The following is a 13,885-nucleotide window of genomic DNA, read 5'->3' as shown; positions in this document are numbered from 1 at the left end:
GTCAGATGCGGATAATGAAAAATAGTATTTACTGAACACTCACTTTACGTTAAGGAAATGAATGGCGACCAAAACAGAATCACAGATGTCATTTGACAGTATCAATAGCGAACGTTCCACGATTAATATGCCAGGTCAACTTCCAATGTATAACGGAAACAACAGAATAGATCACAACAAATGTCGGTACCCCCACTGCATTGTGTGGACACCGATACCTTGTATAACGTAAGTGGAGTAAACAATAACAAACTCAAAGATCGTCATATTTAGACATCTTACCAACTAAATATAGCATAACAATCAACAATGACTACCCGGATTCTTATCATTTTTATATTGTTTTTACAAAGTACCAAAACATTGCAATCGTTCTATATAGTCTTTGCCGAACATAGGAACTCGATGATAGCGTGTCTAGCGTAATAATATATTCATATAGAAGAAAATGTGTTATCATCATAAGGATTAGTGGACAATATCAGAATTGTCAGTATATGCAACATGCATGAACCATCTTGATAAATTTACTGATTTAAACATGCATGCTTTCTAATTTGTCCCAAAGGATTTGTGGGTATAGATTATTTGTGTCCATTCTCAATCTGACAGTTGTCTAGTGGTAGAGCGTTGGTTTGAAACCCTGATGTGACTCAGCAAAGAGTGGATCGATGCTCGTGATATCAATCACTGGACTGTCTGGTCCAGACTCGATTATTTACAGACCGCCGTCATATAGCTGGAATATTGCTGAGTGCGGCGTTAAACAACAAACAAACAAAAACTTTCCAAAGAAAGTGTTATCCAAAATATAACATTTGTTACATTTGACCACTTTATAAAAAAGGCATTGTGTTTTCATTCTTAATGTATATTTGAAAAGGATGAAACATTTTGTGAATGGTAAAAATGGTTATCCTAGTTTGTACAATTCTGTCATTTCCTTATTTCATTCAATGCTTTTCGCTAAAGTATATTCCAAACATTAGAACCAGTAGTGTACCAGTGGCGCACAAAGTGTTTCCAATGATAGGCATAAAGATTGACATATATTCAACTTTGTTTGAGAAGGTTGAGCTTTTTTGCCTTATAAACATGATAATAATAAAATAATGAAAACTAGATGTGAAACTAATGACATGGTCTATGGGTTATCTTAAAAGGAACCCTTCCCACATTTGTTTTCAAAGTATGTGCGAGGCCCCTACGCAGTAGGGAATTGGACCAGAGTACTGTACTATAAGCAAGTGTGTACAAGTGATAAGTTTGTTTCTTTCTTTTTCAGGTGGCTTTTCCCGTTCATCGGACACATGGGAATTGCAACGACCTCCGGTGTCATTCGAGACTTTGCAGGACCATATTTTGTTTCAGTATGTAATTGGAAACACTCAATTTTGATATATGTGAAGATACAAAATGCAATATTCTTGTTGACAAGGATGATAGATCCAAAGCTTAATCTAGCCAGTGCACTCCCCTAAAACAATAATGGCCCCAGTCGTCTAAGTGCTGCAAATCGATGTGCAGATTGGTGTGTCCCCTAGTTGTTTTCCTAAAGCGTTCTTAATACTAAGGTGATTGTAACCTTAACATAAACTTATGACCGTTGTATAGCTAAGGTATTTTGTACAACAGTACCCATGGTGCTGTTGTACAAAGTGATCTTAGCGCTAAGGTGATTGTAACTTCCATACATTAACATAGACTTACGACAGTCGTAGCGCTAAGGTTGTTTTGTACAACGGTACCCAGGGTGTTGTCTTACAAAGTGATCTTAGCGCTAAGGTGATCATAACTCCCATACATTAACATAGACTTACGACAGTCGTAGGGCTAAGGTTGTTTTGTACAACGGTACCCAGGGTGTTGTCTTACAAAGTGATCTTAGCACTAAGGTGATCATAACTCCCATACATTAACATAGACTTACGACAGTCGTAGGGCTAAGGTTGTTTTATACAACGGTACCCAGTGTGTTGTTGTACAAAGTGATCTTAGCGCTAAGGTGATCGTAACTCCCATACATTAACATAGACTTACGACAGTCGTAGGGCTAAGGTTGTTTTGTACCACAGCACCCTGAGAAGTAAGACAGAGGCTGGGAAGTCCTGTGGTATTTGAGAAGGCATGGTAAAGTCAAGTTGTGTACTGGTCGGTGCTTGTTACAATGAGGAAAAAACTGTAACTGTAACATTGGATGTCAATAATTAGCATCGTGTCATTCGAGTGAGTGAGTTGGTTTAACGCCGTTTTTAACAGTATAACAGTTATATCACCGTGTGTCTGCCTAATGTGGGAGGAAAGCCCAAAGTGATGCAGGTCAGACATTTACCACTTCGGTGAAACTCACGAGCACGGGTATGGTGCTGACAAACCTCGAAACATAATCGGGAGAACTGGGATTCGAACCCACACTCTTAGGTTTCTGGCTGCCCAAGGGACACAACTCTGCGCAGCGAATCGCAGCGCTTTAGATGACTGGGCCACCCGTGCCCCTTCGTGTCTTTTGAAGCAGACTCAAATACAAAGTATGGTTTCAAAGGGGTCATGGATTATCATAATGGAATGGAGATTTAAAGGAGATGTACAGTAAACTATAAGTATGAGATTAAATAATTTATATGCATTTTAAAACAAGTATCTCAAAGAAAAATGAGCTCGTGGTTAGTCAAAATAGTCTTGACAGCGCCAAGGAAGATGTACGCAGTGAGAACGATCAGTCTAATGTGAGGAAGGAAAGGCTAGGAACACAGTCTGGTGTTAAACGCTATCTACATTTCTAAATACAATGAATGTTTATCAATAAAAACATTTGTAAGACAGTTATTCTTGTGTAAAATGTGCCAGGGGTATATCAACACTTACCAATGTCAAATCATTGTCCATTGTCGTTATTGTGTTAATTGTCTTCATGCCAAACACTTAGCATAGAGCTTAAGCTATATTTAGTTTCTATATAAATGAATGTTATGTGTTAATTGTATTGTCTAGTAATGGTTGTTTCAGTTAACACTGCGGTATAAACAGTTGTATGTGTAGAGGGACACATGTATTGGTGGCTGGCCCTGAACCTACTACAATGACTTCACTCGTCCTGTCGGGCGGTTGGGTAGCCTAGTGGTTAAAGCGTTCGCTCGTCACGCCGAAGACCCGGGTTCAATTCCCGACATGGGTACAATGTGTGAAGCCCATTTCTGGTGTCCCCCGCCGTGATATTGCTGGGATATTGCTAAAAGCAGCGTAAAACCATACTCACTCACTCACTCACTCACTTGTCTTGTCCAAAAGCATCCAGCATTATGACATGGACTACAAGCGACACATGTGAAGAATGAAATTGACAAAGTCAATTTATTTAACAAATAAATGAACTAAGACTGACCATATCACACTAATGTTACCCATTACATAATAATTTCTCTCAAAATGTACTCCAAATTCACATCTATCATTGTTTATCTAACCTAAAATTGTTTTTTTCAAACAATAACTTACCGTATTTTCTTGAGTATAGTGCGCACCCGAGTATAATGCTCACCCCCCTCTAGCGGATTCAGTATATTTTTTGTAAAAACAAATTCGAATATTATGTGCTAAAAAAATGACACCGTACCCCTTCAGCGAATTCCAGTAAACGAACCGGTGATGAGAAACTTGGTCAGTACAAATTTGAAATTAGAGATAAAAAATCACCAGACATGTTGATTTACCGTTTAAATTGTATTTTCTTTTCTTGTAAACTAAGTCAGAAACAGCAATCAGCTGTACACACGTTTTCTTGGAATTTACTGGTGATTCCGTCAAGATACACCCAATGATATAACTTTGCAGGATTTTAATGCACACATGATGTAAGGATCGGCAAAAATTTTATTTGAAACTATTTATTTTTTTATCAGGGGTGATATATTCCAATATCTTGTTATTTTATTTTAAGCTTTTACTAAATATATTTAAAATAATTATAACCCTAAGCGAAACAGCTGATCGCTATTGCCAGTATCCTAAGTTTGTGTTCAAAACCGCGTTTCGTCTCTTCAATATGGCGAAATAACGAAAAAAAATAAAATAATGTCGATAGTTTTCAGTGTATCATTTTTGATGGATTTTAGAGTTGAATTAAACCTTGGAACTGAAGTTTCCTTTGAATGTGATAACCATAACAACAAATAAAAAGTAAAGTTTGAGATGTGACTGATTTGTTTTTTCTTTACCTTAATAATTTAAGAAAAAGAAACTTCCACATTACCATGTGTAAATTACTACCACTCATGATCAAAAGAAAAACAAATTTGAACAGCATTGCATGTATTTTATTGATATGGCAACTACAATCGAAACTATCGATATTCCAAACTGAAATCGATACTATTGATCGGAAACTGATTTAACAGTCGATTTATTGACTTTAAGTGCTTACCAATAGCAATATATCGATATTTCGATTAATCGTGACACCCCTAACCAAAAGTTGGGGGCATTAGTGGCCCAGTCATCTAAGGTGCCGCAATTCACTATGCACAGTTCTGTCCCTTAGGCATGCCAAGAACCTATGATTGTGGGATCAAATCCCAGATTCACACTGATTATTTTTCTAGGTTTGTCAGCACCATACCCGTGCTCGTGGGTTTCACCAAGGTGGTGACAGTTTAAGAAATCCCTGGCTCTCTCCAACATCAAGCTGACGGGCAGTGATATAACTGGAATACTTTTCAATGTGCATCATCCGTGAAGATCCGGGTTAGAATAGGTCTTCACAAGCCATGCTTGCTGTAAAAGGCGCCTATGCCTGTCGTAAGAGGCGACTAACAGGATCGGGTGGTCAGGCTCACTGGTTGATGCATGTCACTGTATCCCAATGGTGTGGATCGATGCTCATGATGTCATTCACTGGATTGTCTGGTCCAGACTCAATTATTTACACACCGACGTCATGTAGCTGGAATATTGCTGAGCACTGTTGTAAAGAACAAACAAACAAACAAACAAATCATAGTGACCTTTAGTTGCGTCCGTTTTACTTCCTGGCTCGAATCAACAGCAAGAGAGGTAGGACTTCATCGTGATGGTATAACCCTGGAGATTTGTCTCTCTCAGAAAGTGTCTCATGCAAGTTTTTCTTAACACTGCTGCTAATTTTGATTGAAGCTTTGTCATATTTGTCATAATATCAAACTGGAGATCTTTAGTCATTTCAATGTGTGAAGCCCATTTCTGATGTCCCAAGCTGTGATATTACTGGAATACTGCTAAAAGCGGCGTAAAACCATACTCACTCACTCACTCACTCACTCACTCACTCACTCACTCACTCACTCACTCTTTAGTCATTTAATTTCTGGGAATGTTTGAAGAAAACAGTATTGTTAAAATATGTGACAATTCAACCAGAATTTGTTTTTGCAGGAAGATGAGATGGCGTTTGGTAACCCAACAAGGTATGGAGACACACCAACTTTAAATATACCGGGTTAAGCTGTTTTGCACAGTCTAAACAATCAGCACAGGGTCAACTGTGTTGGTTTCTTGTGCACTGCACTCAGCAATCTTCCAGCTATGTGACATCCTCCCGAGACAAAGGGAGCTAACTGACTGTAAAAGTTCAGTTTCCACCCTTGCCGAACTAGGCAGGAATTTTTGTGCACTATCGTAGCGCCACCAGTGGCTTTTAGGAGTTTTGTCCCTTCTTTGTCCCTCCTATCGACCAATGAGATTGCATTTGATTCAAACAAAATGGCAGTGCCCAGTGAAGACAATCTGATTGAAAATCAAGATCAATATTGTTTAAAAACTGGTCTTACTTTGCGAAGTGCATCAAATCATTTAAGCACCTTGATTATAAGCGTGACAAGATTTGGAAAATATCTGTGGATGCTAAGTTAGTGCTACACATGCTTTGCAAATCCTGCAATCAACCAAAGTCTGCAAGCCAGTTTAGGAACCAGATGTTGATTTCGTTGTGCGATTTTGATTGGACTATGCAGCCAACATATAACTCCAAAATTCCAACCTAGTTTGGCAAAGGTGCAAACTGAACTTCTATTGTCAGTTAACTCCCTTGCCTTTGGAGGATGGCTTTGTGACAGCAATCTCATTAAAATCAGATCTTAATTCTCGCTACCGCTAAACAAAGATTTGAGGACATTCCCTTCAGGGTCACGTCAGACTGACCTTGCGCGAACTTTGACCGACCAATGGAATGACCAATCAGAAGGCAGCTTTCTCGTGCTTTACGGCACTAATTTCAAATTGGCGACTACACTTCGAAACATATTTTGACAAATTCTTGATAAGAAATTTGAAACCTGAACAAAAGAACATTCTTGAATGGCTAATAGATGGTCTAGATTGTATGTATTCAGTCGTTAAACCCGTAACTATCGTTCGGAGTTTAAGTTTTCAAGGCTGCATGATTAGAAATCACATTCCGACTATCACTTTCATAATTTGGTAAGCGATGCTCTGATTGGTCGGATGAAAGGTCGTTCTGACGTGACCCCTGATGGGATGTCCTCAGATCTTTGTTTACCGGTAGCGAGAACTGAATTTAAGCAGATTGCTGTGACACACGCCTGTAAATTATCAAGCCAGACAATCCAGTGGCTTATGTGTGATTTAAGGGAGATAACTCTCATTCCTGAAAGTGATTACCGGTATATGTTTACACGCAGAGTTAGAAATTAACACTAGCCTGCTATCCCGTGGCTATTACAAATTCCTGTGGGCTATAACAAGTTCCCAAATTTCCCCATTGTTGGAACATTACCAGGGCATTGTATCTTTACTCAGGCTAGTAAAGCTTTTCAGTTTAGTTCTAACCCTGACACGTGAATCAGATCGATGTTGTTGTCAGTAGTACGTATAGCTGTACATACAGTATTATTATGTGTTAAAGTGATTAGAATGATGTGTCAGTTACGGTAACGGAAGCTCACGAATAACATCATCAAATTGAAGTAGTGAGTTCTGTTGTCTATCAATGTTTTGGTTTACCACAATGACCTTGAACTCTATATTAGGTTTAAGAGTAGAATTAAGATGAAGTCATCATTCATTACAGGTTCTGGCAGCTGGATCTGGAAAAGGTTCGAGGCGGCAAGGAGTCCTGGGATAAGGCTGTTGCTGACGCATCTGAAGAGTATAAACACAGAATGGTGAGATGAGGTCTCATGTTGCCTGCCTTTACCATTGAGCAGCCTTGTGGTGGCAATGATTGTCATCATTGACTTCTGTCATGGCCTAGGCCAGTAGAGTAGCCTTGTGGTGGCAACAATTGTCATGATTGACTTCTGTCATGACGGCCAGTAGAGCAGCCTTGTGGTGGCAACAATTGTCATGATTGACTTCTGTCATGGCCTGGGTCAGTAGAGTAGCCTTATGTTGGCAACAGTTGTCATGATCGACTTCTGTCATGATGGCCAGTAGAGTAGCCTTGTGGCAACGATCTTCATGATTGACTTCTGTCACGACCTGGGTCAGTAGAGTAGCCTTGCCATGGCAACGGTTGTCATGATTGACTTCTGTCATGGCCTGGGTCAATAGAGTAGCTTTATGGTGGCAACGGTTGTCATGATTGACTTCTGTCATGGAGCACCCTTGTGGTGGCAAGGATTGTCATGATTGACTTCTGTCATGGCCTAGGCCACTAGAGCAGCCTTGTGGCAGTGATTGTCATGATTGACTTCTGTCATGACCTGGGGCAAGTAGAGCAGCCTTGTGGTGGCAATGATTGTCATGATTGAATTTTGCCATGGCCTAGGCCACTAGAGCAGCCTTGTGGTGGCAATGATTGTCATGATTGACTTCTGTCATGACGGCCAGTAGAGTAGCCTTGTGGCAACGATTGTCATGATTGACTTCTGTTACGGCCTCGGTCAGCAGAGTAGCTTACTTGGGTAAATGTTACCACTGACTTCTCTTATGGCCTGGATCAGTAATGAGTGAATTTGAAGGCTTACATTTTGGGGGTACATTGTACTACATGTGACGACACGTGAGTCTAATGTGAATTACTCTCTACTTTCAGCACAACCTGTGTTGTGACAACTGCCACTCTCATGTTGCCATGGCGTTAGATCTGATGAATTATGGCAACAGTCACTCTTGGAACATGATCAAGCTGTGTTTCCTCATGTTGTGTCGGGGGAAGTTTGTCAGGTATGTCGGTCATCAGCACTGTTGTTAAATGTTGTTTATGTCAGGTGATGCTCTAAACAATTTGTCGTTTTATTCACACTCTTGTAGCAATTTGGCTCAAGTATGAATTTCTTTATCTTTATATATCCTCTTACAATGAACCCATGGATATTCTGGAAGGCACAATGAACCTAGGATTCCCTAAATAATAATAATCATCATCATCATCATCACAACAACAACCACAACAACAATAATGATAAAATGTGCATATTATATTTGCAATGCACCCTAAGTTGTTTATCATAATATCGATCACTGGTTTCTCTGGTCCAGACTTGACTATTAAATGGCAGTCATCCTTTTATTGAAGATTGCTGACTGCGGCTTAAAACAACAAACAAGAACAAAGCAAAGACGTCCTAATTTCACCCGATGAATGCTTATTTCAGCAGTTCATTATAATACTTATAAGATCAACCACAGATTTCCCTGATCCGAACTCAATTATTTACAGACATCCATGATCTAGCTGGAAAATTGCTGACTGCAGTATATAACAAACAATGGTTTTATCTGATGCTTATTTTAGGAGTACATTACATATAATATCAACCACAGGTTTGTCTGGCCCGAACTTGATTATTTACAGACATCGATGATCTAGCTGGAAAATTGCTGACTGCAGCATAAAATAACTAACAATGGTTTTACCTGATGCTAATTTTAGGAGTACATTACATATAATATCAACCACAGGTTTGTCTGGTCCGAACTTGATTATTTACAGACATCGATGATCTAGCTGGAAAATTGCTGACTACAGCATAAAATAACAAACAATGGTTTTACCTGATGCTAATTTTAGGAGTACATTACATATAATATCAACCACAGGTTTGTCTGGTCCGAACTTGATTATTTACAGACATCGATGATCTAGCTGGAAAATTGCTGACTACAGCATAAAATAACAAACAATGGTTTTACCTGATGCTAATTTTAGGAGTACATTACATATAATATCAACCACAGGTTTGTCTGGTCCGAACTTGATTATTTACAGACATCGATGATCTAGCTGGAAAATTGCTGACTGCAGCATAAAATAACTAACAATGGTTTTACCTGATGCTAATTTTAGGAGTACATTACATATAATATCAACCACAGGTTTGTCTGGTCCGAACTTGGTTATTTACAGCCTGAGATGATATAGCTGGAAAATAACATAAAATAACACACGCATCAAGCCCTGGTTTCACTGATTTTAGGAGTATGTCCAGAACCTGAGGGAGAGTGTTGTTCACGGAGCTCTCATGGTGCTGGAGCCGTCGTTTACTGCAGACACCCTCGCGACGGCCCTAGGTTTATTTAGACAGCTGACTTTTCAACAAAATAAAATATCTTTAAAGTTACACTGACACATGACTTTGATTTCAGTATCGGAGGCTTCCTGAAGACGTGGCTGCCGTTCTTGTTGATTGCTGCAGTCGTCCTCATCGCTGTGCTGGCCACACAGATCCCCAACTCTGAAATGTGATCCCCCCCCCCCCGCAACTCTGAAATCCCCAAATCTAACGTGATCATCAGACCCAGAACGACATGGAGAATGCACAGGTGATGCCTGGACATTGTATGCAGGGGCACAATCATCTCTTTGCGTCTCAAGCACAAATACAGCTATTTTAGAAAGGAACGCAAGCAGTTTGTGATTTGGTATTGATGTTAATTAATTGTGTAATTCTGTGGAAAATATGTCACCAAGTGATTTGGAACTTGGTTTAGAATAGTAGTCTCACTTATGACACTTGAAATACTGAACCATCTCGCTCACTCACCTACAAAATTTACAATTTTATGAGGTGTCTGGGCCTCCAGAAATCAGGAGCTTTGTATCAATGAACAGTCATGTATCGTGGACAAGTTAATTAAGTACTATGCAAAGAAGCTCTTTGTGCTCGGTTGGTGACCAACAAGAGCCTTGTTTCATTGTGGCGCATTCAAGCCAGAATCTGGTTCACTGTCATGTGGCCGTCTGCTGGAGACATGCCCTGAATGTCTTATGTCCATGTGGCCGTCTGCTTGGGACATGCCCTGAATGTCTGATGTCCATGTGGCCGTCTGCTTGGGACATGCCCTGAATGTCTGATGTCCATGTGGCCGTCTGCTTGGGACATGCCCTGAATGTCTTATGTCCATGTGGCCGTCTGCTTGGGACATGCCCTGAATGTCTGATGTCCATGTGGCCGTCTGCTTGGGACATGCCCTGAATGTCTTATGTCCATGTGGCCGTCTGCTTGGGACATGCCCTGAATGTCTGATGTCCATGTGGCCGTCTGCTTGGGACATGCCCTGAATGTCTGATGTCCATGTGGCCGTCTGCTTGGGACATGCCCTGAATGTCTTATGTCCATGTGGCCGTCTGCTTGGGACATGCCCTGAATGTCTGATGTCCATGTGGCCGTCTGCTTGGGACATGCCCTGAATGTCTTATGTCCATGTGGCCGTCTGCTTGGGACATGCCCTGAATGTCTGATGTCCATGTGGCCGTCTGCTTGGGACATGCCCTGAATGTCTGATGTCCATGTGGCCGTCTGCTTGGGACATGCCCTGAATGTCTGATGTCCATGTGGCCATCTGCTTGGGACATGCACACACAGACACGACCCCATGGACACACACACAGACACACAGACACGAGCACATGCACACACACACAGACACAAGCACATGCACATGCACACACACATATGCACAGTCAAAGACACGAGCGCATGCACACACACACACGCACAGACACAGTCAAAGATAGAGCGCATGCACGCACACACGCACAGGCACACACTCACAGACACAAGCGCATGCACACTCCATCATATTAAATGGTCGGTCTCTTAATAGATATTGGTCCATTTCCGATTTGTTACTGTGTCTCCTGCAAATCAACATGCGGATATGACTTCATGCTTGTTAAGTCTGAAGACTGGTTTGTTGTTGTATATTGTTGTATATCGTTGTATATCGTTCAATCACACCATTGTACAATTTCATGTGACTCCAGAATTTGTTTGTCCAAGCAGACTATAGCCTGTGTTCATTTGAGCTGACATAAGTACAGTTAAACAGTACTTGGGACCATTGACATCTTCCTTTATCAGGGGTATTAAACTGGTAAATACCCTTGAGCCATTCATCAACATAGTTGTGTTCCTGATGTGACATCACCACCACCATCACTCCCATCTGTAACTTTGCACAGAATTTCTCATGCACTCGAGAGTTGTTTGATTGGACAGGCTTTTTATAGCAATGCGTACATTGGTTGTTTGTTTATCAATTTATACATGGACCTTAAAGCCATAATGTAATAAATTATGTGTTATTCAGAGCCATAATTTTTAGGTTTTACTGTAGATCAAGTCAAAATTTAGAAAAGAATATTGTTTGGGTTTCCATCCACATAACTTGCCATCTAACACGACTGGGACCCAGATTGCTGACACAGCAATAATGAGTTTCCGTTGACCCATTTCAGTGATCTGGCAACATATTTCATGAAATTATCAATGTTCTTCAAATACACAATTTAAGTATAAAACAAGATCTATTTAGAGGATGGGTGTGTTTAGCCAAACTTTCATTTTGCATACCATTAACTTACTTGTGTTGGTCTATGACAGTAGGGGCGGTCGGGTAGCCTAGTGGTTAAAGCGTTTGCTTGTCACACCCAAGACCCAGGTTTGATTCCCGACATGGGTACAATGTGCGAAAAGCTCATTTCTGGTGTCCCCCGCCGTGATATTGCTGGAATATTGCTAACAGCGGCGTAAAACCATACTCACTCACTCACTCACTATGACAGTAATTATGTGACTCTCATGGACTCAAACTTGTATTTTACAACTGCAGATTATTGTCAGAATTTATTGTTCTGACAGCTAATACACTGAGGGACAAAAATAAGTGATCATCATACAGGGAAGCATATGGTTGGTGACATAACATATTCCTGCTACATGATAGTGGTCTGTAAATAATCAAGTCTGGATCAAACAATCCATGATTGATATCATGAGCATTGCTCCATGCAAATGGGATACGATGACATGCATCAACCAAGTCACCAAGCCTGACTATCGAGCGGAGATTGTTTGTTGTTTAATGCCTCACTCAGGAATATTCCAGCTATATGACAGCGGTCTGTAAATAATCCAGTGATTGGCATCATGAGCATTGCTCCATGCAAATGGGATACGATGACATGCATCAACCAAGTCACCGAGCCTGACTATCGAGCAGAGTTTGTTTGTTGTTTAACGCCGCACTCAGCAATATTCCAGCTATATATGACAGCGGTCTGTAAATAATCAAGTCTGGATCAAACAATCCAATCGTTGCTTGGCAATTTCGCCTTTTATGGCAAGCATATATTATTCAGTATGAATGCAGGCAATGATATCATATTCAGACTGTATGGTGATGTTGATTCTTGTGTACAGTTTACCTTTTTAATTAAATATCATGAGAAAAGAGACAGCTTTTGGATTCTGTTTTGATATGATATTTGTGTATCAGTTTTAACTGCACTTTTTATCAGGGTGATGTTAATCCATCTTATATTGAACAAAAATGTTATGGATCATGAAACATTTCTATATGTGAAATATGAAATTATGTTCTCTGTCTTTGCTATATAGGGGCGGTCGGTTAGCCTAGTGGTTAAAGCGTTCACTCGTCATGCCGACCCGGGTTCAATTCCCCACATGGGTACAATGTGTGAAGCCCATTGCTGGTGTCCCCTGCTGTGATATTGCTGGAATATTGGTAAAAGCGGCATAAAACACACTCACTCACTCACTCACTCACTATATAGCAGGGCATGGAGTCATCCCACAGATGACATCATTGCCTTGTCAGCTTGCTAATGGGGTTAACCTCTTTGGTCATGTGGACAAGGCGTCCAACCTCAGATCAGAAGGCCTGTGGTTCGAATCTCATTATGGGACTTGGAAATTTTATAGCCGCTACAACTGCAAGAAATATCCATTGAATACTCTTGATCCTTAACATGTTTTGTACAGTATATTTCTGATATATTTTTAGCAAATAGATGATTTTTATTTTGATCATGTGTTAATTCAACTTAATTCTTTTTTTAAGTACTATGTGTCAAATGGCATTGTTTAATGTTAATTTATTATGTACGACAAATATGCTTTCTATAATAAAAACATCCTCTATGAAATTGAGTATGCTATCATGATCTTCTTAACACATTTTCTTTCATGATCAACTCTTTAATGGTCTGCATACATTCTAAATGCTCTGACAGACAATCAGAATGCAAAAATGTCATGGTAGATTTTACCAAAAGACGTTAAAAGATGGTACTTGTTGTTACCCTGTCTGGCGCTCGGTATTAAGGGACTAAAAAAGGACTGGTCGGCATACTGTGTCTGAGTGGGGTATTCATGTTGAACTGTGGCATGGTATCCCTGTGAGCTAGCACTATAAATCGGCATCAGTCCGGACTAGTACAAGCAGCCACACACACATTATGCCATCTTATTTTCACAGTTGAATCAATGTCATGCAACATTGTTCTTGTCAAAACCGTTCCTTGCCACAACGAGAAAAAGGCATGTTTCAGTTACCTCAATTATTTTGTGAAATATTATGGTTATGCAAGGGTATTGCTTTCCAGTACAGCTTAATCTAACACTTCGACCACTTGCTGTGATAGTAA

At 40.2% G+C, this 13,885-nt stretch overlaps 1 protein-coding gene across 1 annotated transcript; it reads left to right on the top strand.

Moving 5' to 3' along the window:
- Window positions 1-21: 21 nt before the first annotated feature.
- On the top strand, window positions 22-10,281 carry LOC139471295 (transmembrane protein 222-like). The gene is made up of 6 exons (XM_071253596.1): window positions 22-228; window positions 1,286-1,370; window positions 5,407-5,438; window positions 7,061-7,154; window positions 8,027-8,157; window positions 9,580-10,281. The coding sequence occupies exons 1-6, from the start codon at window positions 62-64 to the stop codon at window positions 9,677-9,679; spliced, it is 609 nt and encodes a 202-aa protein (XP_071109697.1). The 5' UTR covers window positions 22-61; the 3' UTR covers window positions 9,680-10,281.
- The last annotated feature ends 3,604 nt before the right edge of the window (window positions 10,282-13,885 follow it).

Source organism: Haliotis cracherodii, unplaced genomic scaffold (genome assembly GCF_022045235.1).
Source record: "Haliotis cracherodii isolate W230 unplaced genomic scaffold, xgHalCrac1.p SCAF_22, whole genome shotgun sequence".
Taxonomy (NCBI): Eukaryota; Metazoa; Mollusca; class Gastropoda; order Lepetellida; family Haliotidae; genus Haliotis; species Haliotis cracherodii.
This window is presented reverse-complemented; position numbering and strand designations above follow the sequence as displayed.